We start from the raw sequence: 18,501 nt of genomic DNA, 5'->3' as shown, positions 1-18,501 counted from the left end.
GATTGAAAAGTGGTTTTCCAGGGCACCAGGGGAAAAGAGTTGTCCAGACTTGGTCTTTATTTTACTTTCTGTGAAATTACTATATCAGCACATTTTCATCTGTTTATGTTCCTGTGTTCAGAGAGGTACAAGGGGCTCCAGATGCAGTGGCAGAGGCAGGTGCTGCAGATCCCCCTCCCCTGGATAAAGCCTGGGCAGAGTCGACCAGGAAAAAGGCCCTGCTCAAATTGGAGAAACTCGACACAGACCTCAAAAACTACAAAGGCAACTCCATCAAAGAGAGTATTAGGTTGGGGACAATAATTTTAACCGTGTCCTTCATATGTTTTAAGGAGGGAAAAAAATGCATGTATGTATCCTGTCTACCATTAGCTGAAGGCATAAACAGAACTCTAGCTAAATCAGTATATAAACAACTAGGTACTTGCACAATTTAGACTTTAAGAGCATTCATCAGCTCCTGTACACAAAGGCTTAAAAACTCAATGAAACTCTGTTAAAGTAGATACAGGTTTCATCATTCATGTTTTCTCTTCACTTGGATTTCTCACTTCCGTTTTCTTTCCCGATTGTATATCTCTCAGACGTGGCCATGATGACCTGGGGGACCATTACCTCGACTGTGGTGACCTGAGCAACGCCCTGAAGTGCTACTCACGTGCCAGAGACTACTGCACTAGCGCCAAGCATGTCATCAACATGTGTCTTAATGTTATCAAGGTGAGACACAAATCTCTTGTTATGGAAACATGAAGGCCATCCTCTTTTGTAATGTAATGTACAGAACAATTCTTCCTTACAATAGCCATAGAGGGCTATTGGCAAACATTTCCTGCTCACATTGGCCCTGGATCTGATTATTTTTGACAGCTTACACTAGAGGGCAGTCTTGACGGAGATTTGTCTGAGTCTTCCTGTGTGTTGTTTTTCTGTTGATTAGGTTAGTGTCTACCTCCAGAACTGGTCCCACGTCCTTAGTTATGTCAGCAAAGCAGAATCCACTCCAGAAATAGCAGAGGTATGTTAAACATTTCTCAACATCAGAGCTTTATAGATGTGTGTGTGTGTGTGTGTGTGTGTACAGTGTATGTGTGTTATTACACTTCAAGAATCCTTATTCTCTTAAATTTAATGTCAGTAGTTCTGAGGTTTAACAATCTGTTAATGAGAAATGGCTTACTATCATTTCTAAAGTAAAAATACATCCAATCTCACTCAAAATTTTTCCTAATTTTTGCTTGGTTTTCAGCAACGAGGAGAGAGAGATTGTCAGAGTCAAGCAGTCCTTACCAAATTAAAATGTGCTGCAGGTAATTTCCATCTTACTATTGTATATTTGTGTGGTCAAGCAATTACTAATGGCAAATTGAACAAAGCTTTTAAACATTGTTTTTTCAAAAGGGAATTATTAGATTTAATAAGTAGGAAAAATTTGTTTATTTCCATGAGATAAGTGTGGGTTACTGTTAAGTATTAAAACAGGATCATTTGAAGTTGCCCAAATAGCTTGAAAGTTTGTGAACCCTTTAGAACTTTCTATATTTCTGCATAAATATGACCTAAAACGTCATCCGATTTTCACACAACTCCTAAAAGTAGATAAAGAAAACCCAATTAAACAAATGAGACAAAAATATTATACTTGGTCATTTATTTATTTATTGAGGAAAATGATCCAATATTACATGTCTGTGAGTGACAAAAGTATGTGAACTTCTAGGATTAGCAGTTAATTTGAAGGAAAATTAAGAGTCAGGTGTTTTCAATCAATGGGATGACAATCAGGTTTTAGTGGGCGCCCTGTTTTATTTAAAGAACAGGGATCTATCAAAGTCTGATCTTCACAACACATGTTTGTGGAATTCTATCATGGCAAGAACAAAGGAGATTTCTGAGGACCTCAGAAAAAGTGTTGTTGGTGCTCATCAGGCTGGAAAAGGTTACAAAACCATCTCTAAAGCAGTTGGACTCCACCAATCCACAGTCAAGACAGATTGTGTTCAAATGGAGGAAATTCAAGACCATTGTTACTCTTCCCAGCAGTAGTCGACCATCAAAGATCACTCTAAGAGCAAGGCATGTAATAGCCGGCCAGGTCACAAAGGAACCCAGGGTAACTTCTAAGCAACTAAAGGCCTCTCTCACATTGGCTAATGTTAATATTCATGAGTCCACCATCAGGAGAAAACTGAACAACAATGGTGTGCATGGCAGGGTTGCAAGGAGAAAGCCACTGCTCTCCAAAAAGAACATTGCTGCCCATCTGCAGTTTGCTAAAGATCATGTGGACAAGCCAGAAGGCTATTGGAAAAATGTTTTGTGGACAGATGAGACCAAAATAGAACTTTTTGGTTTAGATGAGAAGTGTTATGTTTGGAGAAAGGAAAACACTGCATTCCAGCATAAGAATCTTATCCCATCTGTGAAACGTGGTGGTGGTGGTGGTAGTATCATGGTTTGGGCCTGTTTTGCTGTATCTGGGCCAGGACTGCTTGCCATCATTGATGGAACCATGAATTCTGAATTATACTAATGAATTCTTAAAGGAAATGTCAAGACATCTGTCCGTGAACTGAATCTCAAGAGAACGTGGGGCATGCAGAAAGATAACAACCCTAAGCGCACAAGTTGTTCTACCAAAGAATGGTTAAAGAAGAATAAAGTTAATGTTTTGGAATGGCCAAGTCAAAGTCCTGACCTTAATCCAATCGAAATGTTGTGGAAGGACCTGAAGTGAGCAGTTCATGTGAGGAAACCCACCAACATCCCTGAGTTGAAGCTGTTTTGTACAGAGGAATGGGCTAAAATTCCTCCAAGCCGATGTGCAGGACTGATCAACAGTTACCAGAAATGTTTAGTTGCAGTTATTGCTGCACGGGGCGTGGGGGGGTCACACCAGATACTGAAAGCAAAGGTTCACATACTTTTGCCACTCACAGATATGTAATATTGGATAATTTTCCTCAATAAATAAATGGCAAAGTATAATCTTTTTGTCTCATTTGTTTAATTGGGCTCTCTTTATCTACTTTTAGGGCTTGTGTGAAAATCCGATGATACTTTAGGTCATATTTATGCAGAAATATAGAAAATTCTAAAGGGTTCACAAACTTTCAAGCACCACTGTATGACGCATTTGAAAGACTATGGAGTGTTTGAGTGGGAAGCTTTTTAGAGGACAAGCCTCAGAGACTGTTTTGTGTATGATACCACTGAGTTAAAATGGCAGCATCATATGCATCACCGTCCTCAGTCAGTTTAGGTTGGGGGACCTGGTCTCAAGCCCCAATGTCAGCAGGCATCTACCCTTTTGTTCCTCATCTTCTTATCCTCAGCAAGGCGGAGTCCCTACCATTGTGCTGTTGTATACCTGACCTTTTGTGCGGACCTTTCTTTGGAAGGTGGCATACAAAGAGAATTTCATCGTAATTGGTCAATAAATATGAATATCACAAATATAATAAATTATTTGCCATTTTTTCTATTTAAAGATTTCAAAGGGTTTAGTTCAGAATTGAAATCCTGTGAACTACACAGATAACAATTATATATCTCTTAGATGGAAGGAATATTATACGGCCATTGTTGATCGCTCATGTTGTGGTCGAAAAATTTTTCATCAGTTGGCAGTTTGAATGCATTTTCCAGTGTACAGGGACTTATTTTCAATCTCATTTACACATTTGATCTATCTAGTCTGCAAGGGCTGGCATTGTATAGCTCATATAATAAATGTGGCTTAATCATTGACAACCGCAGTTTTTAGAAATTGTGATTTAAAATTTTGACATTATTGGTTTTATGATGAAAGTGGGATGGCATTTTCAGCATATTTTTTTTAAAATTTTATTTCAAAAGTAAGCTCTGTTACTTAAATGGTTGTCTTACATTAGGAACCAGTAATTTGAATGCAAGTGTACAAATTAGACGATTGAACAACAGAATAAACAATAGAAGAAAGGGACGAATTGAAGGCATCCAGGTAGCATAGCGGTCTATTCCGTTGCCTACCAACACAGGGATCGCTAGTTCCAATCACCGTGTTACCTCTGGCTTGGTTGGGCGTCTCTACAGACAATTGGCCGTGTCTGCGGGTGGGAAGCCAGATGTGGGTATATGGCCTGGTCGCTGCACTAGCGCCTCCTCTGGTTGGTTGGGGCGCCTGTTCAGGGGGGAGGGGGAATTGGGGGGAGTAGCGTGATCCTCCCACGCGCTACGTCCCCTTGGTGAAGCTCCTCGCTGTCAGGTGAAAAGAAGTGGTTGGTGACTCCACATGTATCGGAGGATGTATGTGGTAGTCTGCAGCCCTCCCCGGATCGGCAGAGGGGGTGGAGCAGTGACCGGAACAGCTCGGGGGAGTGGGGTAATTGAGGAGGAAAAAGGGGGGGGGGAATCCACACAACCAAAAAAAAGAAGACAAATTGAAATGACCAGTCAAAGTAGATAATGGGTACAAATCGCTGCTTTTGCTTTTATCAAGCCCAGGGGTCAGCAACCTTTTGGACATCCTGTGCCACTTTACAAAGTAAAAAAAAAAAAACAGACCCAAGTGCAAGTTCATTTTCATAATGAGCATGTATCGATTTATTTATGTGCTACTGCTTGTGTCCCCGTCTAGATTCCACATGCCAAAAGATCTGTGCTCCACACACACACACGCACACACTATCGTGCAAATTTATGAAAAATACGAGGGCACAAAAGCGAATTAGTTCAATCTTACTGATTTAGTGTGACCCTTTTTTGTCGCAATATCTGGTAGCCTCTGCTAGACGTAGACCATCGTTTTCATCCACACTGTGGTCAAGAGCTACGCTGAATACCAGCGCATCTTTCAATGCAGGAGTTTGCTGGTGTCTTACGTTTTCGGCCATGTCTGTAATGCGCCTCTCTACAGTTCTCGCAGAAACGGGCATTTGTTTGATCCTGTTGATGAACGTGACTTTGTTTGGCAACCCATCAAATATGACCTGCGAACTGTTGAGGAAAGCCTCCTTTATATACTCTCCACGGCTTCCCATGTTAAGCAGTGCACTGCGTGACTTTATAGCTGCCCTCTAGCTTGGTATTTGGCGGCACATCGGGCTGTAAAGGCTGCTCTGCTTCCCGTACTGGGCCGCTGCCCTCTTGATTGATTCAGCTTTATCAGCCTTATCTTGCAAGTTTCTCTGATGCCTTGTTTCAAAATGACGTTTTACGCTTGGAAGTTCAACACACACTTTCACAACCAAGAGTGCACACAGCTCGGTCCTTTCGTGAAATAAATCCAAATTTCTTTGTCCAAGACAGCTGAAAGAGGCAAATGTTAGACAACCTACTTTTTTTTCTTTTTCTTTTCTTTTCTTTTTTTATGCTTCTGCCATCGTCAGTTGTTAGTGTTACAATTTCATTTAGCAGACACTTTTGATGTACATCTGTGAGTTAATACAACACAAGCAAGGAGGCAACAATGCAAGTAAAAACTAGGTTCAAGTCCGATAGGACATAGGTGTAAACAGGCAGTGCAAAAATGCAATGCATAGGGTGCATAGAAGTGAATTTTTTTTTTTTTTTTGGATTTTTACTAATACCATCAGGTGTGGAGGTGTTTGTGAAAGAGCTGGGTCAAGGGACTCAACGGATCGAATGGAGTTTGATGACTCGTTCCACCACCTGGGAACTACAGAAGAGAAGAGTCTGGCTAGTGACTTCGGGCCCCGTTGTGGCAGAGGTGCCAGGTGCTTTTCATTGGCAGAGCGTAGTGAGCGGGACTGAGTGTAGACCTTAATGAGGGAGTTCAGGTAGGCGGGAGCCGTTTTAGTTGCTGTTTTGTAAGCGAGCATCAAGGTTTTGAATTTGATGTGGGCAGCAGCTGGGAGCCAGTGCAGGGATATGAACAGCGGAGTGACGTGCTGTTTTGGGTTGGTTGAAGACCAGACGCGCCGCCGCGTTCTGGATCATTTGCAGAGGTTTGAAAGTTCATGCAGGGAGACCTGCCAGTAAGGAGTCGCAGTAGTCAATGTGTGATATTACAAGAGCCTGTACCAGGAGTTGTGCTGCATGCTCATACAGGTGGGGTTTAATTTTCCTGATGTTATACAGGGCAAATTGGCATGACCAAGCAATCGAGGCCACATGAACCTTAAAGGTTATTTGGTCATCAGTCATGACACCCATGTTTCAGGCAGACTTTGTGGGTATGAGTTGGTTGATCCGAGCTGGATATTGATCTATTGTTGTAAGGATGGACTGACTGGGATGACAGGGAGCTCAGTCTTAGATAGGTTAATAAGGTAGCGTTCTTTCATACATACAGAGATATCAGCAAGATATTGATCTGTTGTTGTAAGGATGGACTGATGGGGATGACAAGGAGCTCAGTCTCAGATAGGTTAAGAAGGTGGCATTCTTTCATCCATACAGAGATGTCAGCAAGGCATGATGATATCCGTACCATTGTTCTTGACATCAAGCAAAAAAGTAAGCTAGCTATCCTACGTTTTCACTACCGCTGTAATGCTGCACTTGTGGGCAGATCAGAGGGTGCGGGAGGAGGGGCTTGCTGTCAAAAACAGTGGTGTATTTGTGAGACTAATTGTTTCCGGTATTATTTTAAATTAAATTGGCTATATATTAAAATTATTTTATCCAAAAAAACTATGCTAAAAAATATTTATGGAATTGCCCCGCGTGCCACTCTGGGCACGTGTTCCATAGGTTGCCAACCCCTGACATAGCCCATCAATTAACATGGTAGAAAATCTCCTATTTGCATCATGAATTCAACACAATTGCACACAGTTATTGAAATTAGTCATGATTTGCAAACACTTTTCAACGTTACCCCCTTTTTATCACTTAGATGAACTGCACAGATGTTGAATAAGGGTTGAATGAATTAAACAATGGTATTTTCCCCATCCTTCACGCCCCTTTCTTTCAGGTTTAGCAGAGCTGGCTTCTAGAAAATACAAACAAGCTGCTAAGTGCTTCCTGCTGGCCTCCTTTGACCACTGTGACTTCCCAGAGGTGAGAACCTGGTTGCTGTGGGGGTACCGCAAAAAAAAATAATTCTTTGCCACCTTCTGATTTTGTAGTTTTCTGGGTGAGGAAACACTAAAATCTGAAAGAATTCAGACAAAGCCTATCTCTTGATTTATGAAACAGTGGAGTAGTACACAGACATACTTCTTTGTGGATCGACAATGAAAAAAGGTCAATGGCAGCTTTACTTTTAGGAGTTTTTGTGTCTCTGTGATGTGCTGCTGTCATACCGGCAACAACCAGTTGATGTTCATTCATACGTTATAATCCTACTTCCCTTTTTCCAACTGTGCGGGTGGGGCACCATGCCTCAAGCCATCTGTCTCATCACAGAATCTCATCATCACCTCATCATCGCACCAAAGTCTACGAATTGTTACCAGGGCCCTATTGCTGTTAGCTCAGCCAGGATACTGTCCTCTAGAGATGATGCTGCAGATGGCCCTCTCACCTGGACTAAAACTCACTGGGTTTTAAGGGAGAAATATTAGCCTTGAACATTTAGTGCCTTTTTCTCATAAATTCTGGGTACAAGTTCAGTAGGAAGTCAAGCTGGAGTTAGAATAGTGTTTTTTTTTTTCAGTGTGTTGAATTTTCTTAGGTCTAAGTATTCACTCCTTAAATGGGATAGAGAATAAAGAACATATATCATGTCAAAATACATTTTCAGTAGTTCAGCGTACTGTTTTTCACTATCTATTGGCTACATGAGTTTTTAAAGTGCAGTTATGTTTAAGGCTGGGTTTCATAATAGGATTGAAGTTACCTGGACCAGGGATTGGCTGGCCTTTCTTCAGCACTTAAGCAGAACAGTTTTCAAAAAAGGCATTTCATTTCAGTTTAGGGCAAGCAAATCGTGCTATCTAAGTTTAATTACGTTGTGGGTACCCAGTTTCTAACTGTAACATTTTCAAGCATAATTATTCTGTACTAGTTTGTAAAATCCGAACTCTTGCATATTCTATCAGTGTGTCAGAGGATGTGTTTTATTAACATTTTGATAATTTCAATTATGAACACCAAGATTGCGGAATCTCCCTTTACTGCATTGCCATAGTTGACTAACCCTAATTAAGAACATCCAGGGCCTACGGGTAGGATGGTGGTCTATTCCGTTGTCTACCAACACGGAGATTGCCGGTTCCAATCCTCGTGTTACCTCCGGCTTGGTCGGACATCCCTACAGACACAATTGGCCATGTCTGCGGGTGGGAAGCCGGATGTGGGTATGTGTTCTGGTCACTGCACTAGCACCTCCTCTGGTCGATTGGGGCACCTGTTCAGGGGGGAGAGGGGACTGGGGGGAATAGCGTGATCCTCCCACATGCTACGTCCCCCTGGCGAAACTCCTCAGTGTCAGGTGAAAAGCGGCTGGCGACTCCACATGTATCGGAGGAGGCATGTGGTAGTCTGCAGCCCTCCCCGGATCAGCAGAGGGGGTGGAGCAGCGACCAGAACAGCTCGGAAGAGTGGGATAATTGGCCAAGTACAATTGGGGAGAAAGGGGGGGGGGGCAAAAAAAAGAACATCCAGAATGCATTAATAGTCATATAACAGAGCCCTTATCATCCCTTTTAGTGCCCAATTCTCTTGAGTATTCAAGAGTTGCATTTTAAAAGCATTTAAATATAATGATCACTTTTTTGGATCATACAGCATTCCTCTGTATTGAATGTTTGCTGTTGTTGTTGTTAGCCAGAAAATGTAGCTATTATGAACAAAAGAAGCATTGCTTAATGGCTGAGATGTGGAGGTTTCCCTTTTATGTTTTTCATTGGAGCCTTTATAATGCACTTTACCCCCTCCATTGTACCAATAGATACTGCATCTTAGTCTGTTTGTTTTAAGGTAGACAAGTGTATGTGATATGGCGAGTTCACAGACTGAAAACCCCAAGACGCAACATTGACAAGGTCTCAAAATCACAGTGCAAAAGGTTTTGTCATCAATTTATAAGTTTTCACTCACTCATGTTAACTTTTTCCCCTAGTTGGAAAAGTTGTACAAAACTGCTCATGCATTTTTTAAGGCAATGGTCATAACTTCTCTAGCTCTTGCATCCATCCACTCATGGTTTACTCTGAGTGCAAGATGAATAAGCAGCACAGCGTGCTGTGTTAAATGATCTCCTCCAAAAATATGGCATATTTCTGAGAAGCACTAGGCTACAAAATGTAATTTTAAGGAGCGGAGTAATCATAGAAATGGTTCAGCAGCAGGTGAAGCTGGCAGGTAATTGCTTTGTGAAATGATTGGTCTGTTGGTGTAAATCTAGGGTTTCACAAGAAGGCAGGAGTGCTCAGAGGAATAATTGCTTGCTGTTAGCACCATTTCCTGGTTGTGAAATGAATAGCCACCCACCGGCTGGTGTTTTTGATAACTGGAGATTGGGAGATGCACGTTAATCCCCTTGGAAAATACACATCTTGGAGATGAAAACCGTCTATCTGTCAAAAGGAAGTTTTTTTTTCAGGAATAAAGGTGAAAATGGTTATTTCATATATGGTGCTGGGTTCGAATCCCGGGATTGTCCATCTTTGGGGGTTATCCCAGGTCGTCCTCTGTGTGGAGTTTGCATGTGTCTGCGTGGGTTTCCTCCGGGTGCTCCGGTTTCCTCCCACAGTCCAAAGACATGTAGGTCAGGTGAATAATCAGCCATACTAAATTGTCCCTAGGTGGGAATGTGTTGGCCCTGTGATGGGCTGGCAGCCTATCCAGGGTGTCTCCCTGCACACGCGCACACACAAAACAGATTTTGATCACTTGTCAAAGGGCCAAGCTTCATGAACCATCCCACACATCTATTTGACTGGAAATTAAAACAAAATTACATAACTGCAATTATGCTGCGTCTTATTCCAGCTTAAGTCTGCCTCATAGCCTTGTAACCATTGTTTGCGTGGATTAATTATGGAAACTTTCATTGGATCCATCAGTCATAATTCATCTGCCAACAGCCAGATATGTCTATTTCTACTTGTGTTTTTTTTTAACTGCAAAATGTCTAAATGTGTATTTTGTAGTTGTCTCCTGTGAGTGTTTTTGTGTTATTTTTTGTTCGTGTGTATAGTGCATTGTTAATTGATGTGTTTTCTTCCAGCTCTTGTCTCCCAGTAATGTAGCTGTGTACGGGGGCATGTGTGCCCTTGCCACCTTCGATAGACAGGAGCTACAAAGGAACGTCATCTCCAGCAGGTGTGTGTGCAGTTGCAGTAGGAAGTATATATTTACAAGATTCTCTCCCACGATATATGCCTGTCTCTCTAAATGCATGTCCTCTTTGAACTTCTCCCAGCTCCTTTAAGTTGTTCTTAGAACTGGAACCTCAGGTCCGTGACATCATCTTTAAGTTCTACGAGTCAAAGTACGCTTCATGCCTCAAAATGCTGGATGAAATCAAGGTATGGTTTAAATGACATTGTTATAACCAAATGAACTACATTAAAAATAAAATTTAAAACCGATTGGGTTATATTCTGTCAGGATTAAATTAAAAAAGAAAATTCATATTTGCTCAGTGATAAACCATTTCATTACTGAGCCAATATCCAGTGCTATTACATCCCCATTGAAGTCTGCTGTGCCTAAGCCCTCGCCAATTTTCTTCCCAGGATAACCTGTTATTAGACATGTACCTGGCTCCTCACGTACGGACCCTCTACACTCAGATCAGAAACAGAGCCCTCATACAGGTAATGCACATTACATCCCACAGAACCACAGCCTCTGTGGGCCATTCCCACAATAAGTGCACATTTTTTAAGCCATTTACATTTGTACTCTGCCAGCAGCATGAAGATGGGGTAATAATGTTTGGGTGTTGGGGCGTCCTGGTGACTCAAACAGATAAGCTTGCATCAAGCACATTGTGTGTGTGTGTGTGTGTACGTACCACGTTTAACTACACTTGTCCCACAAGTGTAGTTAAACTTGATGACACCTCACTTGTGGGGCCCGTTTATCGGACCCCACAAGTTAAAGGGTCTATTTTAGGGTTAGCACTTGGTTTTAGGGTTAAGGTTAGAATTAGGGTTAGGTTAAGGTAAGGGTTAGGGTTAGGCATGTAGTTTGCGTGGTTAGGGTTAAGGTTTAGGGAAGGGCTGTCAATGAAAGTGTGTGTGTGTGTGTGTGTGTGTGTGTGTGTGTGTGTGTGTGTGTGTGTGTGTGTGTGCGTGTGTGTGTGTGTGTGTGTGTGTGTGTGTGTGTGTGTGTGTATGTGTGCATGCGTGTTTTAGACTGCTGAAATTAAGACATTGCTTTAAAGCTAGTGAGGCAGCTAAGATGCCTTGTTAAATTCTGACTTTCAGTTGGCAAACAGTCAGAATTTTTACTGCAATTTTTACTGTAGCACTTGTGAGGGTAGACAGCTATCTAGGACCAGAGACTAGGTTCTGAGAAATAGTAGATTAATTAAAACAATGGCAATAATAGACCACAGACCTGGAAGTAATTTTAAATGCCAGCTTGTTTATATCAACCAGAGAACATGAATATTTATTTATTTTGTTTTGTTTTGTTTATTTGAATAGGGACAGTGTATATTAATTAACATCGGTATCACAGATACACATGTAAACATGCCGGATTGTAGCAATACTGCTAATTTACATCTGTTGTCCCGAGGCAGGTCAAAGCAAAAAATAAAAACAGGTGTGGTACACCACAATACAATAACACTAAAATACACAACAATACATACAATAATACAACATTATACACCTCACAAAACCGTACACCACAATGCAATACAATCAAATGCAATACAACATAATACCATGAAACACATAACACACAAGTGACTGATATAATCAGAAGGACAAAGCTGGACCGAGCTCGCACTGATTAAAAATGATCACAAACTTGGTGTAATTTGAGCCATTTTTTTAAAATGGGCTTTAAAATCGGGAAATGTGGGGCATTCCCTTATTGCAGAAGGTATGTTATTCCAGATCTTAGTGCCCTTAATTGACAACTCTGTTTGACTGAAAGTGGTGCGTCTGAAGGGTACCTCACAATCCCCTCTAGTGGAGGCCCTTGTACTGTTTGTTCTAATTTTAATGTATTAATTTAATGGAGGTGGGGCAAGACCATGCAGTGACTTGTATACAGAGCAGGCATATTTGTATGTTTTAAAATTCTCGAAATTTAGAAGATTGTGTTTCACAGTAACACTCATCTGTAGTGTAAGGGTAGGTACTGTTCACAGATGATGTCTATCCAGCTTATCCCTTCTTTGGGTGGCTCACCATCTTGTTTCCACAGTACGCGGATGCAACGCCAAACCAATTCTTCAGTTGAGCAAACCCAATCCAGATTGCTCCCTCCAGGTTGGGGATGAGTTGTCTCAAGTGAAGGAGTTCAAGTATGTCGGGGTCTTGTTTATGAGTGAGGGTAGGATGGAGCGGGAGATTGACAGGCGGATTGGTGCAGCATTAGCAGTAATGCGGACATTGTACCGGACCGTTGTGGTGAAGAGGAAGCTGAGTCAGAAGGCAACGCTCTCAATTTACCAGTCAATCTTCATTCCAAACCTCGCCTATGGTCATGAGCTTTGGCTAGTGACCGAAAGGGTGAGTTCACGGATACAAGCAGCTGAAATGAGTTTCCTCCGTAGGGCGTGTGGGCTCAGCCTTAGCGATAGGGTGAGGAGCTTGGACATCCAGAGTTGAGGTGGTTCGGGCATCTGATTAGGATGCCTCCTGCGCACCTTCCTTTGGAGGTTTTTCGGGCATGTCCTACTGGGAGGAAACCCCGGGGCAGACCCAGAACTCGCTGGAGGGGATTCCATGACCAGTCTGGCCAGGGAACATCTTGGGATCCCCCAGGAGGAGCTGGAGGGCGTTGCTGGGGAGAGGGACGTCTGGAGTGCCCTACTTAGCTTGCTGCCACCGTGACCTGACCCCGAAGAAGCGGCTGATGATGAGATGAGTTTGCAGACATCAGGAACATCACGGCAAAGTATTTAGGGGAGGTGACCGCCACAAGTTTTGGCTCATGATTTTCGACATTTGCTCCGAGACCTTTAATGGCCCAAGTCAGGACATATTGTAGCTTACATTTTCGCTACAGCAATGTCTGACAAATTGCAATGAGTTCTAAAGTTCAGGCTGATGGGCAGACATGGAAAGGGGAGCTTCTTTAATAATGAGAGAGGAAAGAAGAGAGTCCCATTCAGAAAAAAAATTACCACTGAATTGCTGATGAGTAAGTTGGTGATAAGCCTTTGTGAAAAGTTCTGATTAGAATTCGGCCAATTATTATGTCTGTCAGGCAGGGACGAGAGTAGAGCACAGAATGGATCTGAACCGGAATGGCCTCAAGAGTTAAAGCTGGTGCCTTTATTCTCCTGTGTGTTTTATATTAGTCTGTCAGGGTACATAACATGGAAATGCAGGTACTGTATTAAGTATACAACATATGATACACTGTAGAAAATCCTTTCTTTGGCACAACAACAGCTCACTCTCTGGGATCTTTATAACACAAAACACTCTCCTTCACATGAGATGCGGGGTGCCGCTTGCCAAAACATTTCCATTTTGAAACTAGGTGTTGCTTGGAAATGCATCACTGTCATTCATAGTAATGGATCGGTTATTGATTGGTCACCTCTGGTGAGATGTAGTTGGTTCCTAAGGGCAACCTGTCATTCATTCAGTCAATAGTTAGTCCTTGTTATTTTAATTTCAGTGGCAGGAACAAGCCAGTTTCTGAATTGAGTAAAATGAGACCACAGCACAGAAACAAATAAAAGCTGAATGTGCAGACTTGATATTTCCAGTCTATTATGGAAAGGGGTTGTTTTGCGGCCAGGTGTTTGCTAATGTTGCATTTGCTACTACCACTGTTGAATGTAGTCAGTATATCTTTTGTTATTATGGATTTTCCATTTGGCATCTGTTATGCTGAAAGCATATACAAAGGATGCGATGCATAGAGAATGCATTTTGGCTGTACTGCTAGTTTGTCAGTCACGGCGATGCCTTGCACTAGTCAGGAGGAAGTAGGTGTCATTGCATGATGGATGTTCTCTGATTCCTTCTACAGCTGTCTTAAAAGTTCAAAGAAGTCAAGGAGTTTATCCCTGTTTTTGCTCAAATGTTAAGAAATAACTCCAACTTTGTCTGATCTGGAGAGATGGATATTTTAGATTTTTCTTCGGTTGGTTTGTTTACCCATAGTTTGTCAGTACAGTTCGTGATGTGTGCATCTGATATGTTCCCTAGACAAGCTGTGTTTCTGTGTGTTTATGGCAGAATTTTACTTGGGCTTGGAGTATCTGCAGACAGTTTAGCCCAGGCCACTGTGATCACTGTAATCCTCCCATTGAATCACTACATGTTTTTTAAATAAAACAAAAGAGAGGCTCATTTTCAAAATGTTTGTTTCAGCTGTGCTCAGAAATTATTTTATGCGGGGCGTCCGGGTGGCATGACGGTCTTTTCCGTTGCCTACCAACACAGGGATTGCCAGTTTGAATCCCCATGTTACCTCCAGCTTGGTCTTTCGTCCCTACAGACAGTTGGCCGTGTCTGCAGATGGGAAGCCAGATGTGGGTATGTGTCCTGTCGCTGCACAAGCACCTCCTCTGGTCAGTCGGGGCGGCTATTCAGGGGGGAGGGGGAGCTGGAGGTAATAGCGTGCGCCTCCCACGCACTATGTCCCCCTGGTGAAACTCCTCACTGTCAGGTAAAAAGAAGCAGCTGGCGACGCCACATGTATCGGAGGAGGCATGTGGTAGTCTGCAGCCCTCCCCAGCTCAGCGGAGGGGGTGAAGCAGCGACCGGGATGACTAAGAAAATAGGGTAATTGGCCAGATACAGTTGGTGAGAAAAAAAAAAGGGGGGGGGGCCAAGAAAAAAAAAGATTTTACTGTAGAATTGGATCAGTGTACAGTGTTGGGAGAATCAAAATCCTTGACAGAAAACGCAGTTGGGCAAACCCCAGTAAACGAGCAAACATGGATATACCATCAATTGTTTGTAACTTGGCTCAAGCATGAGCATCTTTACTGCATGATCAATAGATAGGCAATCTTTTTCCACATTGTAGCCTATTACCTAAACTAATGTTTAACCAATACGGAGGACCAAGGACCAATATGGGTCCTTAGCAGCACTGTGGCCTTGCTGCATCTCTAGGACAGATCAATAGATGATTTGAACGCACAAGATCGTTTGGACAGTATCCTCTCTCTTTAGGTTCAACACACTGATGTGCTAGACTGAACTGGGAGGTGATGTATTGGCATTTTAAAGGCCATTCTGTAACTGTTTGTTAAACTGAACATTTCAAGGCCACAGGGTTTCTCTGCTCACCCCTTTTTGACCTTTCCTAATGAAACTTAAGTAATTTGTCAGAATTCAGCCTCACTCCCTGTGCATTGTTTTACTGTAAGCCCAGAAATACTTTCTTTTTAAAACAGTCATTATTATGAGTCAGAGTTAAAACATTTTTTTTGGAAGAGCCATCTCCAGCTATCTATTTGTTGCCTGTTTGTGTTGAAAGTTAGTTTGCAGCCTGATTATTCTCTGGATAAACAATCTTGGGACATTCAATTTTCCAAGTCTGATTAGTCACAGCCCTGCAGGAGAGAAATTGAAAAGCTCTGAGCTCCTTTTTTCCCTGTCCAACTTTGATACCATATTTAAAAGTATTTTTACTTATGATGAATGCCTTTGTCGAGGACTTAATATAACATTTGAGTGCTCCTTGAATGCTCCACATCTATCAAACAAAAGCCAAAAGGTGTCTGGATTTCCTGTTCTCTATGTGTGTCAGTAGTAGTGCATGTGTAAATGTGGGCCACATGCCTCTCTTGTTTGTCTTTGCATGTGTCTGTTTGCAGTACTTCAGCCCATACGTGTCTGCAGACATGACTAAGATGGCTCAAGCCTTCAACACCACTGTTGCAGCCCTGGAGGACGAGCTCACACAGCTCATACTTGAAGGACTCATCAATGCACGTATCGACTCACACAGCAAGGTAATGAAAGAACACAAAGACAGAATGGTCACTACAGACCAGTCTGTAGTGTAGTTGCGTCATAGTTTGCAGCAAGATAAGCGCACACACAGACCCATACACAGCGACACAGACCCACACACAGCGGGCTGGCTCATAACTGGCTCACGTGACAGGGAGGGGAATTCACACTGCCGTCATTCTGCCTATAGCAAACATAGAGGTGGAAAGACAAGAGTCTAAGTTGCTTATTGTGTAAGCATTTTGTTTTGTCAAAAAATGTTAAATGCAAAAAAATTTATTGTTCAAATCTGATATTAAGAATGGTGATATTAAGATCAGAAATTAGCACTTTTCTAATCGGTATATTGTCTTATTTTTGTGTTATTTAGACATTGTTATCAATGCACAATTTCAAATTTCAACAACCATCTCATCAAGTCACTACAAAGAAGGGTGATGTGAGAATGCAAAGATTTTTTTTGTTTTTTGGACCTTTACAACCGATAGCATAATTTTGAACTCAGAAATAAATTCTGGCTCCAGTGTTTCATTGAGTTGTCAAAATCCTATGTTTTAATGACTGAAAATGGCCTTATGTCATCTGTGATAAATAGGCAGAGGCAAATTTTTTTATCGACATGTATTTATTGAGTTTTAACAATTCATAGATACATGTTAACAAAGCACAAGATAATCACACTGATGTAAAACCACGCTTCTACTCTCTAAGGGAAAAAAGGATAAAAAGCACAAAAAACAAAAACAAAAAAAAAACCAGCCAAAAACACAAACAGGGATACGACATTCCATAAAAGATATTGTACAGCATAGCATCACTTGGTAGACATAGGGGTTACATCGGCATACCCTAGGGATATATCACCTTCAAGTTTCTAAAACATCCCGAAGTTCAAAATTCTCCAAGAATGCAAGAAAGGGACTCCAAACCTCATGAAATCTGGCTGATTTCTTTTTCATTGTGTATGTTAATTGTTCAAGGGCAAGACACGCAGACAGCTCTTTAAGCCAGCAACCAACAGAAGGGCTTTTTGCATCCTTCCAACAAAGACAGATCAAGCATCTTGCTTGTAATAGACATAAATCAGTAATTTTCTTCTCTTTGCTGTTTAAATTACAATCCTCTTGGTACAAATGAAGAATACAAAGTTTAGGGTAATTGCGGACTGGATTTAAGTTAATTTGAGAAAAATATTTTATAACTTCATTCCAGAATTTTTGGCAGAGGCATGTTTGAGTCTATTTTTTCCCCTATGTTGCTGAAATCAGTACTGAAAATAATTTTTACAGTCATCTGGCATTTATTCTGGCCAATTTCTTGACAGACAGCATGGCCCACTATGAGCATTCAAGCCAAGTCATTCAATGCCTATCTTGGAGACTGACATTGTGTGTCAGTCAAGCCCACTTATGAAGCCTTGAGTGGGCTTTCACTTGACTGACACACAGTGTCAAGTGAAAGCCCACTTATAAAGCATTGGGTGTGACTTTCACCCTGTGATGTTCAGCCTTTGTAAACAAGGACAAAGGGTACTTTTCTTTAGCACTCTCTGGCATAAGGGGTGGAAATGGGAAGAAATTAATGTCCTTTTTCTTATATATTGCATGATGTATATTGTCCCTTCTATTCATCCCCAGAAAGCCATATTAAGAATGCCCTCTATTCAGTTCATTTTGTTTCTGTATTTCTCTAGAGAAATAGAACTTGGCGCTGTGCTCTCTGTCAGTCCCCAGTGCAGCAAGTATACAGTCTTTGTCTGTCATTCATCGTCTCCAATATAGCAAGGAAAGGAAGTTTATATTTTGTGTTGTACCTCCTCACTGGTAGAGATTTGAACTGGCCGTCCCTATGGTAATGAGCATCAAATATTTTGACCTGACAAGATCCCTGTAGGATCGAAACCTCGTCAAGGTTTAGAGTAAGTGTGCAGGTGATCAATACTGCATGCCTTACCTTCAGTACATATAATATATAATACCCCCCACCCTCGCAGATCCTGTATGCACGTGACGTGGACCAGAGGAGTACCACATTTGAAAAGTCCCTCCATATGGGCAAGGAGTTCCAGAGACGGGCCAAAGCCATGATCCTCCGTGCTGCCGTACTGCGCAACCAGATTCATGTCAAGGTACAGAATGCAAAGCCCAGGCTGTGGTTGTTTGTCTGCATGCATGTTTGTTTTTTTACTCTAATTTTTCTTGAAAGATATATATCAGGTGAGAGGGAGCAGATAAGGATTTGACTGAGTACACATTGCTCATGCCTTGCACTGTGGGCAAATTTGATTTGCCTTTTAGTTATGCTTAAATAGAAGTAAATGTTTTGTTACCAGTCCTAAATGATTTTTCACACTCTTACCCCACTACCTCTTTTATAGAAAGAATTGTTCTGTCTGCTTTCTTTGACTGCTCAGGTCGATTTCTCAGTAAAATATTCAATTTTTTGAATGTATATTGAAAATACTTAGGAAAAAAGGAAAGGCTTTTTAATC

At 41.7% G+C, this 18,501-nt stretch overlaps 1 protein-coding gene across 1 annotated transcript in view; it reads left to right on the top strand.

The window, feature by feature from the left end:
- gps1 (G protein pathway suppressor 1) overlaps positions 1-18,501 on the top strand; it is a 33,335-nt gene that overhangs the window by 2,632 nt on the left and 12,202 nt on the right. The window contains exons 4-13 of the mRNA XM_056296609.1: positions 122-289; positions 585-720; positions 941-1,018; positions 1,250-1,310; positions 6,923-7,008; positions 10,124-10,218; positions 10,319-10,424; positions 10,635-10,715; positions 15,872-16,009; positions 18,004-18,138. Of these exons, the coding sequence (XP_056152584.1) occupies positions 122-289; positions 585-720; positions 941-1,018; positions 1,250-1,310; positions 6,923-7,008; positions 10,124-10,218; positions 10,319-10,424; positions 10,635-10,715; positions 15,872-16,009; positions 18,004-18,138 (1,084 nt within the window). The remainder of the gene's footprint in view (positions 1-121; positions 290-584; positions 721-940; positions 1,019-1,249; positions 1,311-6,922; positions 7,009-10,123; positions 10,219-10,318; positions 10,425-10,634; positions 10,716-15,871; positions 16,010-18,003; positions 18,139-18,501) is intronic.

Source organism: Lampris incognitus, chromosome 17 (genome assembly GCF_029633865.1).
Source record: "Lampris incognitus isolate fLamInc1 chromosome 17, fLamInc1.hap2, whole genome shotgun sequence".
Classification (NCBI taxonomy): Eukaryota; Metazoa; Chordata; class Actinopteri; order Lampriformes; family Lampridae; genus Lampris; species Lampris incognitus.
Note: the sequence above shows the minus strand (reverse complement) of the source record. Positions and strands in the feature narration are given on the sequence as shown.